This window comes from Phacochoerus africanus, chromosome X (assembly GCF_016906955.1).
Source record: "Phacochoerus africanus isolate WHEZ1 chromosome X, ROS_Pafr_v1, whole genome shotgun sequence".
NCBI lineage: Eukaryota > Metazoa > Chordata > Mammalia > Artiodactyla > Suidae > Phacochoerus > Phacochoerus africanus.
The window spans coordinates 15645393-15670029 of NC_062560.1; the positions used below are offsets into that span (position 1 = coordinate 15645393).

General features: G+C 45.6%; 1 protein-coding gene across 4 annotated transcripts; it reads right to left on the reverse strand.

Annotated features, from left to right (window-relative positions):
- Window positions 1-570: 570 nt before the first annotated feature.
- RBBP7 (RB binding protein 7, chromatin remodeling factor) lies at window positions 571-24289 on the reverse strand. 4 transcript variants are annotated; one of them, XM_047765622.1, is made up of 12 exons: window positions 23965-24289; window positions 22987-23131; window positions 18104-18249; window positions 13992-14138; window positions 12651-12766; window positions 7598-7758; window positions 6714-6840; window positions 6524-6601; window positions 5861-5937; window positions 4520-4577; window positions 1734-1844; window positions 571-1017 (listed from the first exon to the last, which is right to left on the reverse strand). In XM_047765622.1, exons 1-12 carry the CDS (start codon window positions 23978-23980, stop codon window positions 949-951), a joined length of 1251 nt encoding a protein of 416 aa, XP_047621578.1. In that variant the 5' UTR covers window positions 23981-24289; the 3' UTR covers window positions 571-948. The 4 variants fall into 4 exon arrangements, with proteins under 4 accessions (XP_047621578.1, XP_047621577.1, XP_047621575.1 ...); XM_047765621.1 differs by having other exon boundaries at window positions 13992-14165; window positions 23965-24288; XM_047765619.1 differs by lacking the exon at window positions 23965-24289 and adding an exon at window positions 23422-23774 and having other exon boundaries at window positions 13992-14165.
- Window positions 24290-24637: the final 348 nt, after the last annotated feature.

Here is a 24637-nt window from a genome sequence, read left to right on the forward strand (position 1 = left end):
CAAGGCCTTCTCTGCCGGTGGCTGACAAGCACTTGAGCACATGATACAATCAAGTATAAGAAAGTGTTGGCCCATCTTTTCTCCGAGTCAGGTCGGGTAAGTATTTTAGGGTCGGAAGATCATTCTCTGTCTTTGGGCTGGTGAATTTTTGCTCAACCACCATGAAAACTCGATGTAAAAACCATCCCTAGCTGGCAGGCCTTACAGAAGAGGTTGCAGGCCAAGCTGCAGGCTGGTTTGTCCCCTTTGCTGACCTGCCACATCAGCAAGTCAGCTTTCACTCTCTTGGGGAGAAACCCAGCGTTTAAAACTAACTGCCCAAGTTAAGGCACAAATAGCCTATGGGGCAAATGACATGTAAATTAGGTGGTTTGAGATTCCCAAAGCAACCACAAAACACAGACCCCTAACTTCTGTCCACATGTGCGTTAGGATAAAATCACGTACCTTGGAAAGAAAGCCCGTAGGTTCTCAGCGTGTGTACCTAACAGCTTCCTCCTAAGGAGGGGACAGACAGACATATACACGACCACCACACCACCCCCAGGGTTCTAAGAGAATAAAACAAAATTTATTTTAAAACTTTATTTCTGCAAAGCCAATCAAGAAGTGTTGGAGGGAAAAAGTGTAAAAGTTATTCTTGCATATTTGGGAACAGCAAGCACTTAGTTTGAGAAAACAAGACTTAAAATAGTTGAATCAAAGGCAGTCCCCTGCTACTCGTATTTTAAAACAACGCTGATCTTTCTTAAGCAACATTTCTTTCTTCCCTAAAAGCTACAATATGATACAGTACGCAACAGCTCACTCAAAGTGCTAGGATCAGAAGGTAAAGAACGCCATACGCCACCACTGAGACTTCCTACTATACAATGCCATTTTGGCGCTTGATAAACCAAGCATGTGTGTAGCCTTACATTCAAGAGAAACATTGCTCGTACTTTGGGTTTAAGATCCTTGCCCCTCCAGTTCCGATGTTGTGACATCTGACTCTTCATCATTGTAAATATTTTCAGCCTGGAGATAATAACCAAATAAAATCAGGTAAAACTGCCCGGAGATTTTACAAGACTACCTAGAAATAGCACTGAATCGTTCTGTCCAGACGCTAGGAGTCACAGAGTAATTACTTAGCAGTTTCCTCTCTGTGTGCCGCCCTCAAAGGCTTTAATGAATGTAATGAGGAAAAAGGCCAGTGTTGTCAAAAATTACTTGCCCGTGTCGATCCCCAAGAACAGACCTAAGCTGCCCATGTACTACTACTTTGACGTATCCATAAAAGATGTTCGCCAAAAACAGTCCCGACCTAAGAGGGAGCAAGAGTCCTGTGTTTTACGAAAGGGCCTCTTCACAGCGCCTTAGAAATGTCAAGCGCTTTGTGCTCCTCGCCACAGAACTCGGGATCGTTCCCTCCTCTCCCCTTCACGCCTGCGACACAGCGGCTGCTGGACAAGGAGCAGCGAGGCCAAGAGGCGGCTGAAGAGGGCAACGGTCACGAACATCGGAGCAGACGCTCTGTCTACAGCAACACGTCCACAGATCTCTCCCAACCCGACAGGGCACAGCGAACTACAGACATGTTAAAGTGGAACAAGGACAAGACTGTTTCCTTTTCCGAAATATCTGAAATAACACGCGCCGAAATGTGTGAAATAGTTCTATTACGCGGTATCCTTGGTAAAATCTCTCCCTGACAAGATAGTTCTTAAGGAAAAAGGCGTATCTCAGCTCACCATTTGCCATATCTGCATGATGTTATCCTCTGACACCGAGCAAATGACCCAAGGCTCATTGGGGTTCCAGCTAAAATCTGATATCTTGGCAGTGTGTCCTCCATGAATAAACTGTAAAGAAGAACAAAGAAGCTTTGGTTTCAAATCTTGTGTTAGAAGTTAGTTTTTCGGGCATCACTCTTGCAGCTGGGGGTTGCTGAACTGCAGCACAGTCCTCCAGCCCTTTTGATTTTGCCACTTTTCAAACCCTCTGAAAAGGTGAGAGGACAGGGCCATGAATGCCTGGATAACCTTCACCTAGATCCTCCAAACACTGCTGTTGTGTGAGCACGACACCTGCGGAGAAGACACCGGCAACCTGGCAACAGGACACCTCACCCCGAGATACGTCAGCCTGCATCGCCTAAAACAAAGGACATCTTCCTACACGACCGCAGTGCCATTTCCCCAGCTACGACAAGCAACACACAAATTCAGCCTCATCATCAGATAATACAGTGAGATTCAAATACTCAAGCCAATGCATTTCCAGGATGTCGTGTATGACATAGGCCTTCCTAAAACCGGCCCCGCTTCGGAGTCTCCTGCTTCTGCAGCCCCCGAAGGACCCCCTCGTCCCCGTTACTCTGAAGGAAGGGCATCCCCCTCAGCCAGCCAGCTCTTCAGGGTGCGCCGCCCCAGCGCTTGGCGGGGAAGGACTCCAGGGCCTTGACAAGGTCCTCGTCCGAGAGAAAGGGAGCTATTTGCTGTGAGATGCTCTAGGGGGCAGACAACCTCACGGCAAGGCCGTGGAATGACGATTCAGAAGCAACTCATTCTCCCAAGGCCGACAGGAACACTTTGTTAGGAACGGAGACACCGCCCTTCCCGACAGAAGGTCTGATCTGACGCTACCTCAGCAAGAAGCGCTGCTGGCTCTTCACCAGTTAGGTTATAAGCAAGTTAACTACTTTACCTCGCAATGTTATCAGTTTTAAAATGAGATGGGTTAAGTAGCTTTTAAAAATCCTATGGGGGGAGTTCTCTGGTGGATCAGTGAGTGAAGGATCCAGTGTTGTCACTGCTGTGGCTCTGGTTACAGCCATGGCACAGGTTCGATCCCTGGCCTGAGAACTTGCGGCAGGCACAGTCAAAAAAAAAAAAAAAGTTATAAATGAACATACTTGGACCAATGGCTGGGAATATATGCAAGTCATCAAATCAAGATATTATATGTAAATTAGTATCCAGTTTATTACACTCAAACATCCCTTGATTGCAGACTCCCCCCCCCCGCCCCGGCTTTTTTTTTTTTTTTTTTTGGTCTTTTTAGGGCCGCACCCACAACACATGGAGGTTCCCAGCCTAGGAATCGAATGGGAGCTCCAGCTGCCGGCCTACACAGCCACATCGAAGCCGGATCTGAGCCGCATCTGCAACCTACACCACAGCTCAACGCCAACAGTGGATCCTTAACCCACTGAGCAAGGCCAGGAATCGAACCCGCATCCTCATGGATACCAGTCGGGTTCATTAACCACTGAGCCACGATGGGAACTCCCAGAGTCCCACTTTCAAAAAAAGGAAAATACTAGATGTCCTCAGAGACCATGAAATTGTTACAGAGGCATAACACACTACCGTCTCCCTGCAGCATCAAAAAACAGCTGCAAACCTTAACAACATTATGCTAAATGCAAGAACGAGTCACAAAGACCACATATGATTCCTTTCATATGAAATGTCTAGAACAGGTACATCTAGAGACAGAAAGTAGATCAGAGGTGGCCAGGGGCTGGTGAAAGGAGAAGCCTGGGGGCCAAGAGGTGAAGGGCACACTTTCTTTACAAGGGGACAAAAATGTTCTAAAACAGACTTGTGATGGCTGTCCAACTCTATGAACTACTAAAAACCATGGCAGTGTTTACTCTAAAAACAGTTCGTTGTATGTCCTGCCAAATATTCATCAATAAAGGTATTACTAAAGTAAAAAAAAACCTGCAGCACTATGTTAACACGAAATACGCTGGTGTGTCTTTGCCACAATCCAGTGCTGCAGGGCATGGGAACAGCAGACAGGAGCAGGGGCTCCCCGATGGGCACAGTGCGCCGGCTTTAGCAAGCCTCTTCTGCGAGCAGGGCTCACCCTCGACAGCCTTCTTTACAAGTGGTGGGCAAAGCCCAAGTGTACAAAGCGAATTCGTACTGGTCTAAGAGCTAAGTACGCGGAACAGAGGAACGAGCGATTCTGCCAAACGACTGGCAACGCTTCCCAGAAAAGGGACTTCAAGTGTACAATGAAGGACTGAGACAGAAGGACAGGACAGGACAGATACCACCTCGTAAACCTTCAAAGGGCTGAGGAGATGCCAAAATAATTTAATTAGGAACAGGTGAAAGATCGGGGAAGCATTCATTTTTCTGAGCAAGGAACTTACACGTCAGGTCATACCATTTTTTCACACTGTGAGAAAGTGTTAAGTCCTGCTAACTGAGCATCAAAGCCCCGCCCCACTAAACCCTCAGAAACATTATTACTGAGAACCAGGGATAAATTACTATACACTATTTGCCAGGAGCCTAAATTCTTCTCACTGAAATATTGGTAAAAATCCACTGGGCTCTATTTACTATTTTTAATAAACGCCAAAACCCTATCACGATAACCTCTAGCGCTTCCAATTTGAAATCATCTTTAAGAGGTGAAATTTGAAGTTTTTGACTCATTTTCCAGAGATGCGAAACAATGATAAACAGGCCAATGTCCACATGACATTTCATCTTGTATGAAGAAAGCCAGTACACACCAGGAGTTCTGGAGGCCCATCTTCTGCGTCTTCTGCCGACTGTTCTTCTCCAATTTTGCTATTAAGAAAGAACATAATGCCTTCGTTACTGAAGTTCTTATAGCAGGAGTATTTGCAAAGCCAGCATCAGCCCAGACATCACATCTTATTCTTTCTTTATTTTTGCTTTTTAGGGCCGCACTCACAGCATGTGGAGGTTCCCAGACTAGGAGTTGAACTGGAGCTGTAGCCACTGGCCTGCAACACGGGATCTGAGCCACTTCTGCAACCTCCACCACAGCTCACAGCAACACCGGATCCTTAACCCACTGAGTGAGGCCAGGGATCGAACCTTCGTCCTCATGGATATGAGGTGGGTTCATTAGCACTGAGCCGCAATGGGAACTCCTTGTTTTAGGTTTCTAATTTTACTACTAAAATTGTCTTCAAATGAAAAAGAATATACTGAAATGCTTGTTTTCAAGATTCTCTACATTTCCCAGCATCTATCAGGGCCATAAGAACATGGAACAGTGGCTGTTTAGAATTTTTACGTACAAACATTTTCTCCTCAGTGTCTCTGTTCCGTACACTGAGGAGGGGGCCTCCTGTTTCGATAATGAAGGCAATCTTGACTAAAAACTTAGTCCACGTCAAAGCAACACAGGTAGGAATGAAGTTACTTTCGGCATTTTCATGATGTGAACTTGAGATAAGAACATCTTGGGGGAATGTACAGAAGTGTGCGACATCATCAATGGCTCTAAAGGCTAAAAAAACCCCAAAGGCGTCTGAAATTCTTAGAACAGCAACTCTGTAGTCAGGGAATTGAGAGTTGGGACCACGGTGAGTCCCCAAAAGAACATGACCTCTCTGGCACCATGGGCTGTGCTGGCGTCCCAGTTCATCCTCAGCACTTAGACAACCCACAGCGCGGGTTCATCCCTGAGACAACAGTCAACGAAAGCACAGAACAGCAAACGGGAGAAAAACGGAGACCAGTGCTGCAGGTGGACGTGAGATCCAATGAAACAGGAGGCGCCGACGCCTTTACGCTTTCTTTCCACAGCAAGCGGGTTGTGAATCCCAACATACAGATGTCACACCCCCCGCCACCCCGTGCCCCAACGTCAGGCCTGAGTAGGCACAGAGACACAAAACTCACGTTGGCATACATTTATTTTACAGACCAATGCTGATTCGCTTCTATTTTATGGAACAAAGACTCTTCAGGAAGGCACTTAAAATTACTTTTAGACTTATTAATGGGGTTAGCAAATTGCTCTGCTAGTTTATGAATTATTACATAACCTGCCAGATTAGCATATTTATGCAATTTCTTGTCACGAGATCCTGAGTTACCTTAAATCCCACACGTTCAGACGGCGATCAGTACCACTTGAAGCCAGAATAGTTTCGTTATGTGGAGACCAGTGGACCTGCAAATTTACATTTGCAAATGTAAAGACTCATCCATTCCAAAGTTGGTGGATTTGGTTCTAATCCTGGGTATGTTCCCATTTCGTGCACGGTACCCTCGCCTTGGCCTACAGGTAGGCCCTCACCCTCCTTGTCCTATCCTTTCAGGCACTCTTAAGTGGCCCATCTCTCCAAAACACAGGGAAACTCAGCTAAGGGTCCAACACACTTGTTCGGCCCCAAAACCACCCCAGAAGCTTCAAAATCTTTCAATAAAGTGTATCTAAGCCTGTGCAAATCCCAATTTTCAACCATATACAAGGTATTTTTTCACTAGAGGACCCACTATGCTGACATACCTTCAAGGAAGAATTCTTGGATTTCATTTTTTCAATGGATCCTGTTTTGCAAGATTTTTCTTCTACCTCTGAACTAATAGTTTCTAAAAAACCTCCACATTATTTCCCATTTATATAGTGGAAAAGGAGCTTAAAAAATAAAACACCATGTTCCATGCCGACCGTATAAAAGGAGAAATCTTCTTTAATTTCCCTCTACCAAAAAGTTATGAAAATCTGACACAAACACCAGAAAACTGTCACTTACCTGGAAAATTTCATCTTTATGAGATTCGAAGGTATGGAGTTTCAATTTTAAATTACGCAGGTCCCATAAAGCTACAGTCTGAAGAACAATAAAAAGGAATTCGTTTCTTCACGTTACGTAAGAAAGTCCAGGTGTTACAGGACAAGACAAGGGCGTTCATAAAATACCAAGTATGCAAAAATTGAGAAACCTTATCCGCAGAGCCAGTCGCGAGAATGAACTCGCTGTAGGGATTGAACGACAGGCAATTGACCTCGGCGGTGTGCGCATCCACCAGGTGGCTCGGCTTGGAGGTGGTATTGGACCTGGTGTCCCATCTACAACACAGGGGTACAAGGCACACAGGACACAAGCAGGCCACTCCACCCCGCCCTGCCTCTCTCCCGCACCCCCGTCAGCAGCGTCTACACCACTGCTCTCCGCACACTCGCCCCTTCAGAGACCCCAAGCACGCAGAGTCCAACCCGAGGGGTAGGCTCTAAACCTACAGCAAACAAACCCCGGCCACTGCGGCTTTCTCCTTCAGGTCCCCCCTGGACTTCCAACTATTCCCAGCATCCGCAATATACTACGTTGAAAACAATGTAACCATTTGATACCTAAAACCTAGCTGGCCTTCTCAAATTTCAGTATTTTGTCTTGTTTGCCTCCGACATGAGTTCATGAAATAAAAAGCATGTCAGGCAGCTGAATGAAGGCAGCCCTGGGGCCAGGCCTTGACACAATCACTCTTCTCCCTCGGCTTCAAAGGAAGCCACCTTGATCCCACCTGTGATATATACCACTGCCCCAAGCAGCCTTCCTCATGTTTACAGACCTGTTCTCCTTTCTTTCTCGAAATACAAAGTTGTGGTCAATCATACAGAACAGTAATTTGAATTTTAAAAGCCCATACCTACTGGCAGTTTATCATTCTATCAATTGGACCTCACTAAAGCTGGGTTTTTTCTTTTTTTGCAGGCCATATATAAATTAAAAAAAGAAAAACCAACCAACCAACCACAGGCCACCACAATCACTGACGGTCACTCAGGACATCCACATAATGAGACCCCACTGAATTTTCCACCTTACATCATAAGTTTCTGATCATCAGCAACAGATCCAAACAATGACTCATGCAGCAGGTGCCAGGCCACATCCTCTACAACAGCCGAATGGCCAGTAAAAATCGCTTTAGCATCCACAATTTTGCCTTCCTTTGGTCCTGCATTGATATCCCACAGACAGACAGTCTGAAGAAGGAACAAACAAGAGTTATAAGGGACTGAGTTTATTTACTTATTCTTTTTAGGGCTGCACCCATGGCATTTGGAAGCTCCCAGGCTAGGGGTCAAATCAGAGCTGTAGCTGCTGGCCTACACCACAGCCACAGCAACACCGGATCCTTTAACCCAGGGAGCAAGTCCAGGGATTGAACCCGCATCCTCATGTATCCTTCATTGTCTTTTTTTTTTTTTTTAAGGGCTGCACCTGTGGCATATGGAGGTTCCCAGGTTAGGGGTCAAATCAGAGCTGCAGCTGCTGGCCTACATCACAGCCACAGCAAGGCCAGATCCGAGCTGCATCTGAGACCTACACCAAGGCTTATGGCAACGCCAGATCCTTAACCTACTGAGGGGAGGCCAGGGATCAAACCTGAAACCTCATAGTTCCTAGTCGAATTCGTTTCCTCTGCACCACAACAGCAACTCCTAGCTTCATCTCTTTTTAAAATCACTTTTTTACATGAAAATGTTACATAATACATGTGGCCCTTAGTCTCTGCTGATACTTAGACATGCAGATGCACAATTTACACGCATGTAACTCTTGCCCTCACCTGGCTCCTCATCTCAAAAGGATCCAGGGAACATTAAACAAGATGCCTCGCATATGGGGAGCCCTTGGGAAATGTCAGCTATTAGTTAAGACTGGCAACTCACTGCGTGGTGTGTTCAAAAAGTACTAGCAATGAAGTTCCCGAGCGTATAAGCGCTTCTCTCAGTTTGGGAGACTCTCCTAGGTCCACTTTGAGGGAAACAAATGAAAGCTTCCTTTCAGGGAACTGAGGGAGACCCTTGAAGCATGGCTGCAAGGACATGGCAAGCTACCACTGCACCAAGTCTGTGAACTGTGAATAGCACCAAAGGAGAATCTGTTCTGATGACAGGTGCCGGGGGTGTGTTTTACATCCATCCACTTTCCAGGGGTGGTACGAGTGACATCCTCACTGGCCTGATTTGGGTCAGCGATCTGGCCTCTCCTCTTTTCAGGTCACTTTCTAGCCAACGGAGCAATCGTGTGAGCGACCCACCCAATGCCCTTCCAATAAATTCCTTTTCTATTTAAATCAGCCAGTGTTGTTTTCGCAACCACTAAGGAAAATAGTTATGGAGGTTCCTCGAAAAGTAAAAAAAATAGAACTATCCTATGATCCAGAAATCCCCCTTGGGGATATATGCACCCCCATGTTCACTTTGGCACTATTTACTCACAAAGCTCATCAAGAACAAATTGGTGGTTACCAGGGGTGGAGGGTAGGAGAAATGTGTTAAACAGGCATAAATTTTTAAAAAATAAAGAGACTTAAAAAAAGAGTCACTCAGAAAATTCACCTGAAGAGTAGTCTTAAAAAGAAAAAATGCGGAGTTCCCATCGTGGCGCAGTGCTTAACGAATCCGACTAGGAACTATGAGGTTGCGGGTTCAGTCCCTGCCCTTGCTCAGTGGGTTAATGATCCGGCGTTGCCGTGAGCTGTGGCGTAGGTTTGCAGACGCGGCTCGGATCCTGTGTTGCTGTGGCTCTGGCGTAGGCTGGCGGCCACAGCTCCGATTAGACCCCTAGCCTGGGAACCTCCAATATGCCGCGGGAGCGGCCCAAGAAATAGCAAAAAGACAAAAAAAAAAAAGAAAAAGAAAAAATGCGAGAATTTATAACAAACAAGTAGAGAAAAATTATTATTATTTTGCTTTTCAGGGCTGTACCTGCAGCATATGGAAGTTTCCAGGCTAGGGGTCGAATCGGAGCCGTAGCCACCACCTTACGCCAGAGCCATAGCAATGCGGGATCCGAGCCACGTCTACAGCTCACGGCAACGCCAGATCCCCAACCCACTGAGCAAGGTCAGGGATGGAACCTGCAACCTGATGGTTCCTAGTCAGATTCATTTCTGCTGCGCCCGACGGGAACTCCGAGAAAAAAAAATTTTTTTTTTTTTTTGCCTTTCCTAGGGCCGCTCCCACGGCATATGGAGGTTCCCAGGCTAGGGGTCCAATCGGAGCTGTAGCCGCCAGCCTACGCCAGAGCCACAGCAACACCAGATCCGAGCTGCATCTGCAACCTACACCACAGCTCACGGCAACGCCGGATCCTTAATCCACTGAGCGAGGCCAGGGACCGAACCCGCAACCTCATGGTTCCTAGTGGGATTCGTTAACCACTGCGCCACGACGGGAACTCCGAAAAATTATTTTTCAAAAAAAGCAGCTAGAGTTGGGTTTGGTTGCTTATAACTAACTAATCTTGACTGGACCAATTACCTACTTTCAGTATTTCACAAATCTTAACAGCAAATGCAATTAACAAGTCATTAAAGAAGGGCTGCTTTCAAAAGCTCCAGAAGTCTCCTCTCGGCTTGTGCTTGGGGTCACACCACACACTTTTGGCTTACGGTATGTGAACCACAAGAGAAAACACGCAGCTGTTTGTGCCAAGAATGCTACCACCGTTGATCTATGATAAATTAACAAGGTCCCTGTGTTTTAATGTTAATACACTTAACATGAAGGATGCCAAGACAACTCAATAGGCAAAGATGAGTCTTCTCCCTTTTTCTGGCCACGCCTGTGGCATGTGCAAGTTCCCAGGCCAGGGATCAAATGAACCTGTGCTGTAGTTGCAGTCTGCACTACAGCTGCAGCAATGCTAGATCCTGAACCCACTGCACCATGAAGAAATTTCCAAGATTAGTCTTTGTAACAAACCGTGCTCAGGAAACTGAATATCCACATGCACAGAATGAAGCTGGACCCCTACCTCATATCTATCAAAATGGATCAAAGACCTAAATATAAAAGATAAAACTGGAGTTCCCGTCGTGGCACACTGGAAACGAATCCGACTAGGAATCATGAGGTTGAGGGTTCGATCCCTGGCCTCACTCTGTGGATTAAGGATCCAGCGTTGCTGTGAGCTGTGGTGTAGGTCACAGACACGGCTCGGATCTGGTGTTGCTGTGGCTCCGGCGTAGGCCAGCAACTGTGGCTCCCATTTGACCCCTAGCCTGGGAACCTCCATATGCTGTGGGTGTGGCCCTATAAAGACTAAAAGACAAAAAAAAAAAACAAACCATAAACCTCTTAGAAAAAACATAGGTGTAAATCTTTGTAATGTTGGATTATAGAATGGTTTCTTAGATACGATATCAAAAACAAAAGTGACATAAAAAAATAAACTGCATTTGAAATTTAAAACTTTTGTGCTTCAGAGGAAATCTTCCAAAAAATTGAAAAGATAACCCAAAGAATGAGAGCAACTTTTAACATCATATATCTGACCAAGAACTTGTGGGCATCTCCAAACGTAGCACAGCAGAACTGAATCTGACTAGTATCCTTGAGGACATGGGTTCGATCCCCGGCCTTGCTCGGTGGGTTAAGGATCTGGCACTGCTGCAAGCTGCAGTGTAGGCCACAGATGTGGCTCAGATCCCACGTGGCTGTGGCGCAGGCCAGCAGCTGCACCTCTGATTCAACCCCTAGCCTGGGAACTTCCATATGCCCCAAGCATGGCCCTAAAACGAATAAAAGAAAACAGCCTGTACGCACATGAAAAAATGCTGAATATTGTTAGTCATAGGGGACAAATAAATCGAAACCACTTCACACCCACCAGAATGGCTATGATGAAGACAGACCATAACAAGTGTTGGTGAGGATAATGAAGAAGCTAGAACCCTTATACACTGTCTTAGTGGGAATGTGAAGCAGTGAAGCTGCTTTGGAAAAGAGTTTGGCAGTTCTTTAAACAGCTAAACATAGAGCTACCATATGACTCAGTAATTCCACTCCTAGGAATTAATTCCACCCAAGAGAAATGAAAACATACATCCAAAGACTTGTACAAAAATGGAGTTCCCGTTGTGGCACAGTGGAAATAAATCCGACTAGAATCCATGAGGATGTAGGTTTGATCCCTGGCCTCACTCAGTGGGTCAGGGATCCGGCACCGCTGTGAGCTGTGGTGTAGGTGGCAGACGTGGCTCAGATCCCATGTTGCTACGGCTGTGGCCAGCAGCTAGAGCTCAGATTTGACCCCCAGCCTGGGAACTTCCCTATGCTGCAGGTGCAGCCTTAAAAAGCAAAAGCAAAAACAAACAAACTGATACAAAAATGTTCAAGAGTTGCGATACTCAAAATAGCCCCAAAGTGGAAATGATCCAAATGTCCACTGATAAATGAATAAACTGTGGTATAGCTATATAATGGAATATTACTCAGCCGTAAAAGGGGATGAAATACTGACATATGCTTTAACATGGATGAACCTTGAAAACATTATGCTAAGTAGATACAGCCCAACAGAAAAGGCCACATATTATATGCTTCCATTTATATATCAAAAAAGGACAAATCTACAAAGAAGTTAGTGCTTGCCAGGAGCTAAGGGAAAGAGTGAGGAATGACTGCTTAGTGGGTATGGAGTTACTTTTTGTGACATTTGATGAAAATGTTTTAGAATTAGACAGTGATGATGGTTGCACACGTCTGTGAATATACTAAAACCCATTGAATTATACACTTTTTTAAAAGTAAGGGAAAAAAAAACTAAAACGTAATTTATATATTAATCAGACTTCACAAACACCCTGTAGAGTGTCCATTACGGAGGTCCGCTTCTAATTAATGGGACACCTTTTGCCCACTTCCCCTCCAATTCTAAGGCTACTTCCAGAGTTCTGTGGAATTCTAAGGCTTCAAAAGGGCAGAGTGATAGCCATTGCTCTAAATCCTGTGGCAATGTTATCGCAACAATCAGTATCATCTTAGAAAACCTTTCATCTCTAAGTCTCCATCAGTGCAGAGCTGTTTGTGTGACCTGGTCTTTAATTCGAGGCGCACGAGCTTAGGAAGAGCAAGTTTCTCACATGGTCGTCAGATGCACTTAGGAGATGTCCACTCAAGTTCGAATTCCAGGAAAGACCATAGCCTTCCTTTTGGTGGCCTCTTAACCGAAGATCAGGATTACATTCTCCACTTGGGTCTTAAAAAAAAAAAAAGAAAAGAAAAGAAAACAAATACATGAACTACTAAGTGATCATCTGTCTATCAGAACAGGTAAGAGCAAATTCTCACTCCTGCCTGAGTTACAGCATTTATTATAATGCCTGGAAAAGCACCACCAAAAACAAGGACTTAGTTTGCCCCAGAGCCACCTTGAAAAGCTGTTCTCTGTGCTTCACTCCAAATACTCAATGCAAACCAGGTCTCGTGACCATAACATGACAGGTTCCTTTGCAAAATCTACTCCTAAGCTCTAACACAAAATACTGAAAACTAGAGCTATGTCACTAATTTACATAGTGACAACCCACCCCACCTCCAAGACAATTTTTTTTTTTTCAGTAGATTTAGGAGGAAAGAATTAACACAGCACATCTGGCGGTTGAGTCCTCACATGTCTCCAGGGTAGCCTGCAACCATGATTGACCTAGCCAACCCCGGGAATGTGACCCTCACAAAATTCTTCAAGTTGCTGTCTGATGAAGCCGAGTACGCCCAGAGCGGTGGAGCATGCTGTGGCAGCTTGTTGAGACTTGCGGGATGGTTGAGCAAGATTCAAGATGTATCTGGCTTCACCGCTGGGGTCTTGAGTTTCCTTTGCCATGGCTGGTTACAGAACAGGATGTACCTATGTGACCAGACCTCCATAAAAAACCCCAGATGCTGGGGCTCAAACGGGCTCCCTTGGGCAGAGACGCTTATGCCCCTGTGGTTTGCTACTAGAGAGAGAGCACGATGTACGTGGCCCAGTGGAGAAGGCTTCACAAGCGTATGCCTGACCTCTCTGGACTCTGCCGGATGTGTATCTTTCTCCTCCTGTTTTTGCTCTGAACCCTTTGTATAAGAAGTCTTAGCTAGGAATATAACCTGCTGTGAGGTCCTTCTGTTAAAATAGTGAACCTGAGCGTGGTCATGGGACCCCCGAAACTGTTTCTAAACCTTAAAAAAATCCGAGTTTAAAAAACGACCTCAAGGAGTTCCCACTGTGGGGCAACGGGATCAGTAGCATCTCTGCAGCAGCCAGGACACAGATTTGATCCCCAGCTGGGCACAGTGAGTTAAAGCATAGAGCCGGGAACTCCATATGCTACAGGGCAGCCAAAATAGGGGAAAGAGGAAAAAGAAAAAAAAAAAAAAGGCCTCCAAGCAATTACCATTTTGAATCAGGAAGGGTCAAGCAGTGGTCTGACTTTCTTACTACATACCTGGTTTAGCAGGGTGCTTTGTATAGTCAAAAACCAGCACGTCAGAAGACGGTGTTTTTGTAGCAATGATGTGAGGATTCTGCGGCATGTATCGAGCACGGTTTACTTCTCCTTCGTGGTTAATTTTAATTTCACATTCAATTTTTCCTGTTACAGAACCAAAGCCACCAAATTCTAATGTGAGAAGAAAGAAATAAACACATACACTTACGATTAAAATCCACAAGTCACTTAGCTGAATCAACCCAAGAGATTAAGTTATTTTATTTTGGGGGGCCGCGCCCACAGCATGTGGACGTTCCCGGGTCAGGGATCAAACCCAAACCACTGCAGTGACAACGCCAAATCCTTAACCCCAAGCCAAGCCAGTTTAATCAGACAGAATACAATACAAACTGAGAAAGGGGGAGAGACAAAGAGAGAACACAAGCATACGGGTTCATCTGACATTTGGAATGAATTTATTCTCAAAGCCCATGTGAACTGGAAAACAGTGTGACACAAGTATTTTACGCAAGTTACCTCGGTTCTACCTTGGATTTAAAACAATTAAAAATCAGCTTCTCTCTGTTTTGTTATTCACAAAAATCCAAATAACCACACAATAAACACACCTTTCAGTTCAAATACACCTCTTTTGGAAGTGTGGAAATAAATTAGTATCCAGGTAAGCCAAGTTCGTCCCCAGAAGTAAGAACACTCCTTGGGTCTGAAGTCAAAAACATCCTCATGTTGGACATTCATGCTAGCTAACCCCCAAACAGACAGAGACACACACACACACACACAATGCTACCTAACCCCCAGACAGACACACACACACACGTTCCACCAGAATACGTGGCTCAACAGCTAGTGGAGGACCAAAGTGAAAACAAGCGGGCTAACCTCTCTGGTGTGGGAATATGACTACGGTGCTAAATAGTTGTCAAAAAGGCCTTGGAAAAGTGACAAAGCCACATAAGAAGTATGATAACTTCTGAGAAGCAGCAAGATGTCACAGAAAGAATACAAGTAAAGAACATCTAAGCAGATAATAGCAACAAGAACATTTTCTTTTTTGTGCTCAAAGATAAAAACTCGAATTTTTTGCTGACACTTCAGAAGTTCAGTGGCTTCCCATCATAACTATTATTTCTTCCTGACCTATGTTGCTTCTTCTTTGCACGTTCCTTTTTAGCTCACCGTGTGTCTCAGGTCAAGGGACACTAATTCAAATGCCTAAGGGAGCCAAGCAGGTAACCAGTAAAACAGACTGGCTGGGGCCTGGTGAAAACAGGGAAAGCAGGGAGCCATTTCTCGGTTTCAGCCAGGTCTCGCTCCGTGGGAATGCTCTGCGAACACTGGTTCCCATGGCTTCCTATCAGAACTTAGCCATTCTTCTCTATGGCGAACACCGCTTACTATGTCTGCGTGGCTGAACATCATATCCCATTTCACACAACTCCTCTCACACAACCACACGCAATCACCCACTTCCCTCTCAGCACTTCCCCTTCCCATCATGTCAATGGAAGAAAATGCTTCGGCCTTTCTAAGACCCCCGCTCCTGATCCTACCGCCTGCCATCTCCGGAGACACAGTTCCAAAGCCTCCGCTTTTATTCTCAACCTCCCAGCCCCGGGGACCCCAAGGGTTCTTTCTCACCCTCTGCTACAAAGTTTTCCAACTCCTTTACTTAAAACAAACTCAACAGATCTCCTTTAATAAAAACTGAATTTCTGGGTAAGATTTACTGGGCACACAGGGCTTGTTTTCTTAAACTCAAAAAGTTTGAAAAAAAAATCACTATCTTAATGATAATAGTATCCATTTAAAACACCGTAACTGAAGAGTTCCCCTGTAGTGCCATAGGTTAAGGATCTTGTATTGCCACAGCTGTGGTATAGGTTGCAGCTACAGTTCAGATTTGATCTTTGGCTAGGGAACTTCCATATGCCTCAGCTGCAGCCAAAAAAAAAGAAAATGCCATAACTGAAAACAAAGGCATTAACTGTGCATTATTTCAGTCACTTGTTAGAATACGATACACTGGACGAGTGATTACTAACCTAATTATGTCCACATATTCCGTATATTATGCACAGAAACTAATTCTTAGGCTCAAAGTCCAATTAAGTACAGACTTTAGGACTAAAAGCCACTAAAAATTCTGATTATAAAAATATCTACAGGAGTTCCCATCGTGGCACAGCAGAAACGAATCAGACTAGGAACCATGAGGTTGCAGGTTAGACCCCTGGCCTGGCTCAATGGGTTAAGGATCCGGCGTTGCTGTGGCGTGGGCCAGCAGCCGTAGCTCCGATTCGACCCCTAGCTTAGGAACCTCCATATACGGCCCTAAAAGCAAAAAAATGAACACAAAAAAGTTAAAATTTACAGAAATAATGCATAACGTTGTAGGATAATAAACTATGAACTGTGAAAGTGGTTGAGTAAATCATTTTCGAAAACTGTTCTTATATTCTTTTAAGTTGACAATGAATATACCATACAACTCAGCAATTCCACTCCACCAGATCAATTCTCCCCATGTATACAAGGAGAAACAAGACAGCAGTATTGCTCATAAGGGCAAAAATCTCACCCAGATACAATTCAGCTGCCCCTTAACAGAAGGATAAATGGAGATTTAATCACAATGGTATACAGGAGTGGAAAGAATGAGATATTTATACAGTATACACACACGAATACATGAAAAAAGCAAACTGCAAAACATTATGGACAGTGACTACTGTCTGAGTGACAAAAATACTTTAGTTGATGAGAGTACACTAATTTCAGGACAGTGATGAATTCTGGAGAGGAAAGCAGGGAGGAACGGCGTAGGGATGGCAGGACTCCAGCTGTCAAGTAGTATTTTAGCTTTGGTAAGAAAAAACCTAAAGCAAATACTAGACAATGTTAGATCTGTTCAATCATCTGGGGCTGTGGGGAAAGCACTAACCCAGCAGGTCTGGTTGCTTAGCCCTCACAGCTTGACTAGCTCCTGGGAACATGGACCTCAGAATGTTCTATGTCACTGATGGGTTGATGATTTCGTGGTGTACACCTGGAGCAACGGACCATGCTGTACCAACCTGTCAGGCTTGCTTTGCGCAGATCTTAAGACTGACGATGTGCACCTGACTTCACCGCTAGGGTACCAAGTTTCAGGTGTCCTGGCCGGCTGCCCGCATGCTGTGCCTACAAAATCAGCCCCCCACGAAAGACTAAGAGCCTGGCCCTCAAGTGGGTTTCTCTGGGCAGAGATAGTCCACAAGTATCCCTGTCAGTTGCTGCCAAAGAGAAAGCACATCCTGTGTGGACCTGAGTGAGACTTGTGCTGGACCTCCCTAGACTCCCTGATGCATTATCTTTTTCCAGCTGCTTTTGTTCTGTATTCTTCATTGTAACAAACTCCAGCTATGAATATAATCTGCTACTGAATCCTGCGAGTCCTCCTAGCAAAACCACCAAACTTGGGTGGTTGTGGGAATACCCAAACAGGGGAATGTACATTTGGATGGGGGGATGGGGGTCAAGAGCTTCCCTAAAACATCCGCTATTGAGCTGTGGTGCAGGCTGGCAGCTGTAGCTCCAATTGGACCCCTAGCCTGGGAACCTCCATATGCCGTAGGTGTGGATATAAAAAGACAAAAAAAAAATCCACTATTAACTGGTGTATATGCCTGACTTTTTCCTATGCATATCAATATTCTTAGTGTTACCAAAATAGTTACTATAATCACACACACCAGTTACTCAATTTATCTTGGACACCTTTCCATACCAGTGCATACAGATTTACCTCACTCGGTGTATGTGTTTATGAAATTTCAGAGTTCTCTCATTCTTAGTAAATGCTGCACAGTATTTCAAACATACCACAATTTGTTTAAATGACTTCCGATGAACTAACAATGGAGTTGCAAGGTTGAGCCTAATTTTTCAATCCTGCAAATAATGCTACTGTCAAATCCTAATGCACATGGGGGTGAGAAGTTGTGTAAGATAAAGTCCTAGAAGTTAAACCGCTGGGCCAAAAGCTATTAGGACAGAGTGTTAATAACATATCATTAGAGGCCTACTCCTTTAGACACCGATATTGGAATATACAGTATACCTACCACCCTTCTCACTGTCACAGTGGGAAGCATCAAACTGTGCATCATCATTCGGAATATGGACCCGAGCAACCACGAGATGATTCTGCTCATCAGATGTGTGAGTCCCCAGCACTAGCCAATGAAGGGCATAATCCTTTCCTTCCGGTCTGTTTAGGAAAGAAAATAAGTCATACTAATCCTACAAGAAATCAGTTGCTAACAAATTCAGTCCATCACCGATCCCTGAATTCATAAATCATGACCTCTCACCTAACCCCTCCCCCCCCTTTTTGGGCCGCACTGGCGGCATATGGAGGTTCCCAGGCTAGGGGTCCAATCGGAGCTACAGCTGCCAGCCTACACCACAGCCACAGCCACACCAGATCCAAGCCGAGTCTGCGACCTACACCACAGTTCGCAGCAACACCGGATCCTTAACCCACGGAGCGAGGCCAGGGATCAAACTACAACCTCATGGTGCCTAGTCGGATTTATTTCCACTGTGCCACCAACGGGAACTCCTCAAAAAGCCTTTAATTTTAATACACTAGATGCTTCTGCTCTCTCAATAAGAGGCAACAAAGTAGAATGAAAGAATAAAGGGTTGAGTCAGAAACACTGGGTTTAAATCTTGGCTCAAACTAAAATTAGCTATATGCAATTCCTTAAATCACAGCTTCCTTACGGGCCTCAGTTTCTTCACCTAAAAAACAGGTTATGAGTGCAAACGGCATGATGTAAAAACCCCTTACTTATGTTTACGGTGCTTAAATGAGCATTCTCGTTTTTACGGAAGAAGGGTCTTTGTTACCCTACCCTTTATAAACTCACTTTGAGGCTGAAAAAGACACTGATGCCTCCTGACACCCTGGTCCAAGCAATGATTTTGCACCTGTATCTATTAACAATGCATTCCCATTCGTATTATCTAGAATAGCAATTTTCACCCATGTTCCACGGTCCCAGCTCAGTGAGGGGGGACTGAGAAGTAGGGCTCTGAGCCCCAACAAATAGCAGACGACTTAAGACTATTTATGTATAACTAAATTTCAGTAGTACAAAGGCTTCAGTGGTTTAGAAAAAAGGCTTAGGGATTTATCTCCAGGCATGTAACTTAGTAATAACTGAAAAAATACAAGACAAAATTTTACCAAGATTTGGCTTGAGGTAAAAAAAGAGCAATAAACACACAAAAACTCCAAGAACAGAATAAGGCATCCATGGCTTAGCAACAGCAGCTTATGTGAAAAAAAGACACGGGTCTGAAATAAAATACGTTCAGTGGGCAAAGATGATGTGGCTCTCAAAGAAAGTAATTAATTTCATCTTAGATAAACTCACACAGGGAGGGAGAGGCAATACGCATGAGCACTCACCCACCTATTCTGAACTGGAAAAACCACACTTAGAATATTAGGCTCTAGGCAATGTACTTTAGGACTCAGAATGAAATCTTTATAGGGAATAGTGGCTTCAAATCAAAGTGGACTTCAACACATCTCATGTGAAAACCATTTGGAAAGAGATTAGGAATACTTGAAAGGCCCCACAATGTTATGGATGACATAAAAGGAAGAAAATGACTTGTTTTTTATGGCATTAAGCAGAAATACTAAAACCAACAGGTACCAGTTACATACAGGTAAACACACCCATTCACACAGGAGCTTTCTAAGGAATGGGAGTGCAAAGTCTGGACCATCTTAATTAAAAACTCCCTTAGACTCTAAAATTCAGTTATTCCAGTTTCCCCTGACTCCATCATATAAGGATTTTTCCTTTTACTAAAAATCCTTTTTTTCCTCTCCATAATTAAAATACAAATCTGTTTTCTTGAGTCAATCAATATCACACCATTTTCCTCCAATACTGGATGCACCTAAGGCTGCAGAAGCACTAATGATAAAAGACCTTGTCCATTCCCAGGCCAGAATCCTTGGACCACTTTGAATTTTGCTACGAAATTCAACCAACAATCACAGATTGGTTATTCTCAGCAGCACTGGCGGAAGCAGCAAAAGACTGAAAACAAATATCCATCAGCAAAGAAGTGGTGACAAAAACATACCCATAAATCAAATTCTATGGAGCCCTCAAAACAAGAGCCCATATCTAAGCATGTCAATATGAAAAAGTTTCCATTATAAACTCCTAATTAAAAAGTCAAGTGAACAACTTGCTACCAGAGAAAAAGACAGAAGGATGTTGCATGTCCTTCTTCACGCCAGGCAGGATGGATAAGAAAGCAAATAAGGACTGCTTCTGCTCTGGGTGAGGGAACGAGAGAGAGGACGTGGAAGAGGACCTTATTTTTTTCACTCTATGCAGTCTGTATCTGAACTTGCGTAATTACACAGCTTTTTAGGTAGAGAGTTCCGGCTCGACATGTTTAAGAAATTATTCAAGGGAGTTCTCTTGTGTCACAGCAGATTAAGGATCTGGCATTGTCACTGCAGTGGCTTGGGTGGCTGCTGTGGCACAGGTTTGAATCCTGGCCCAGGGAACTTCCACATGCTGTGGGTGCAGCCAAAAAAGAGAAAGAGAAAAAGGGGTGGGTGGGTGGGAGGGAGAGGGACAAAAAGAGATGAAATAATGACCCGCCATTTAAATAATTTCTTAGAGGTACCAAAATAAAAAATATAAAGAGTCAAATCAATTATCTGGATTATCACCTAACTGAACTGAAGGACAACAGCTCCACGAGGGCAAGTAATCATTCGGAAGCACGTTATATACACACAGAAGGCCAGCCTTAGGAGGTTGAGCAGGCCTAGCTCTCAAAAAGCCAGGATATAAGAGTAGCCAATATTTCTACCGTTCTAGAGAGTGCCAAAACACAATCACTGTCCCTTCATACCCCGAACAGAACCCTGCAAAGTACCACACAGCTGTCCTCAACACCCAAGAATGCAGGCTGGCTGGCATTTTCTTGCATTCCCAGAGCCACTGCACATCCCACAACCAGATCCCACTTCCTCATATGCAGAGAACACCATGGAATACATAATTTAATTTCTGTTAAATTCCCAAGTGTTAATATAAACGTAATATCTGGGCCAAAAACACACAGAACTATTATCTTTCAAATCTTTACACACCAAATAAATAAAACCTTTACACAAAACACATCGTGGGTAACATTTTTTAAAGATTTCAAGAAGCAGCCTTCATTCAAATACAAATGAAGAGTTATTCCACCCTAACAAATTATTTCTCAATAGGAAAGGGTGGCAGAATTACCATCAGCCAGCACTTCAACATGTGTGATCTTATTTATTCCCTCAAATGTAGGCAGTGAGAACCGCCAACACCTCTGTTTACAGACCAGACTACTCGGGGATAGAGACTGACCGATTTGCCCTCATTCACAAAGCCAGGAAGCAGGAGGCATGACTCAAACTCAGGTCTCTAACCTTAAAGCCCTCCATCTTGTCTATTGTTACACTAGGTCAAAAAGATCCAAGAAAATGTAAATTGAAGTTTTAAACAAAGAGCCAAATGCACACAATGCTCTAAACCAGAACCTCAATACCCTGGTCAAAGTTGGTATAAATATCAATACTTAGAAGTCTGCAGTGTTTAGTTGTCGGCTCTTCTTCCCGCTGTACATTTATATTGAGATTTTGGGGTAAGCCCAATGGAAGACCCTATCTGTAGAAGTCAATGTTTGCATATGGACAATCCAGCCATTATATCGGTTTTATGTGAAGGTAATTTATTTACTCTTATTTCTTACATTACAAAATTCCCTCTCTCGAGTTGGATTAATCCTCATTAAATTATATGCTCACAATTTAACACACTTGTAAAAGTGCATGCCAAGTTTCTATTAGGAAATGTGCAACTATATGAAAAAGATAACCTAGGGCAGAGGTTGCCACAACTCTGGGGCCACCTGGCTTGGGTTCAAAAGCCCACTCCACCGCTTACCAGCTGTGTGATCTGGGGCATGTTATTCAACATTTCAGCCCGGTTCCACATTGGTAAAACAAGAATGATAAAAAGTAATTATTCTACTGTTGTATTAAACCAAATAACAGGACACAAAACTCTTGAGATGTGCCATGCCGTATTCTAAGTACTCAATAAATGTCAGTAGTTATCACTGGAGAATTTGACAAAGAATTGAAAAGAATACTCTTAAGAGGACCAAGAGCAATTTCAAAGTGTATCCCATCCCACACTATAAGCCAACAACCCCACCTTTCCGGTAGTGAACTGCTGCTCAGTTCTCTTCTCCTTTGCCAATTAACACGTATTTATCTTGGGGGCTGGTTACAAGGATGTGTGCCCTTCGCAAAAATTAATCAAGCCATATTTTATGATTTGTGCACTTTTCTGCACGTAGCTGTTTTCGTTCTTCTTTTTTTTAATGGCCACACCTGCGGTATATGCAAGTTCCCAGACCAGGGGTCAGATCCAAGCCGCAGTTTCGACCTACGTCGCAGCTGCGGCAATGCCAGATCCTTTAACACACTTTGCAGGGGCAGGAATAGAACTTGCGTCCTGGCGCTGCAGAGACGCCGCCAATCCCATCGCGCCACAGCCGCAACTCCTAGGCACGCTATTTTCCCATAAAGTTTTTAAATAAATCCCACCAGTCTGGGACCCAAAAAGATGCTGCTCTATGTTAATGCCCAATAAATGTCAAACATATCCGGTGCATCCCGCAAATAACATTAATCTCACAACAGATTCTTTCTCCCCCTTTAAACGCCACATTATTACGCCAGAAACCAACCCCCAAATCAAGTGATTAAGTTTTAAAAATAAAAATCACCTGCCACCTCACCCAAGGGCTAAACTAACTACATGCTTACGTTCCATATAGAAAACGCCAAAAAGTAGGAAATCCAGGACAACAGTTAAATTTATGCAAAATAAAAGGTGCCAGAAACCCTTACTTAGTCACTTCAGGAAGCCATTGAACGGTAAGACTCGGCCACTGAAGAGCATGGGTCATAACCAGGTCATACAGAAACGGTGTATTCTTCTTCCAGATTTTATATTCTTCATTGATGACACGCTCCTCCACAGTATCTTCAAACACTGAAATTTGGAGAAAGCCCACACGATTAAGTGGCGGAGAGGGATCGAAAACAGAACCTGTACACAGATACCGGAGGTCACCTCGAGATGGCCACACCTAATCTCTTCTCTCCCTCTCCCTCTAATTTGGACACGAACTGCTCTTCCAAACGTGGAGAGAATATTAACACCAGGAAGCTTTTTTTTTTTTTTTCCCTCTCCACTTTGAAATCAATAATGCCTGCGAATACAGAATCGGGTAATTAATTACACGGACATCGCAAATGTTGTGCCGCTACAGCTGTCCGCACCTGTTCGGCGATGACGAGCCGTATGTAAAGAGGCTCCCCGACCCACCCGGCGAGACGAATCCACGTGTAGCAGAAACCCATCGGCCCGCTCCCTCCATCCCCCACCAGGAGAGGCCTCGGCTCCCACGAAGCCCGCGTCGGCAGCCATAAGCCACGGGTTCCAGAATTCCCCCGGACAAGAGCCGCGACCCCGAGGCGGCCGCCGTGCGCGCGTGGAAGGAGCCGCCGCGCCCGCTTTCCGGCGACGGAGGCCGCCTCCGCCCGGGGATCGAGAGCGCCGCCGCCGGAGGGGGTAGCGGGGTGGCGGGGGGAGGGGGGAGGGGGTCCAAATCGCGGCCCCGCGCCCGGCTCCGGAAGTGCTCGCAGCCCTCCGCGCCGCGGCCGCGTCCCGCGTAGGCCCCTCGAGGCGCGCGCCCAGTCTCGCGCCCGGCCCCGCCCCCTGCTCCTCACGCCAATTCGCGCCTTTCGCCGGCGCGTGCCGCGGCCTCGCGCGCCCGCCGCCCCCCGCCGCCCCGGCGCGCGCCGCCCCGCAGGGCCTCTTACTCTCTTTACTCGCCATCTTGCGTCGGGTCGTTTGCCCCTCGCCGCCGCCTCGGACTCCCCTCGCTAGCCAAGAGCAGCCCAACGGTAGGCGCTCCTGCCTTTCCCAGGCGCGTCACACACTTCCAGGTCTCGAAGCCTCAGCTCCGTCTTTCAGCCTGGGTGCTCCCCAGACGCCGCGTCCTTCTCTCCTACCTCCTCCCCGATTGCGGGTACCGAGGTCTGAGACGCTCTTCTCTCTCTCTCCAAACTTGGAACGAGACTTTTCAACCCGCGCCTCCCAGCCCGCCCAGGCAGCTGAGCGCAGGCGCATCCGCCCTGGGAAAAGTGAGAGGCGGTGGAGAGGCGGGCCTGGGAGCCAACGGCTTGGTGGTTTCGACCAATCACGTGCAGCAGGCAGGTTTCACGCGGCGTTCGGAGGCGGGCTTCTGGAGGGTGGGCGGGACGTTCCGCGGCAGGAAGTTGGCGAGGCGCAGGCGCGAGGTCTCGCCCGGCGCTCCCAGGGCCGGCCGCGGGGGCGGATGGGGGCGCGCGGGGGTGGGGCGAAGGGAGGTGCGGCGTGCAAGCTGCGTGGGGGCTGTGAGCCCCGGGGCGGCGAGCCCTGGGGCCGCGGGGCGTGGCTGCTTGCAGCGGCCGTGGCCGTGGCGGTGGGGGGTAGGAGGGGGGCAGGGAGGCT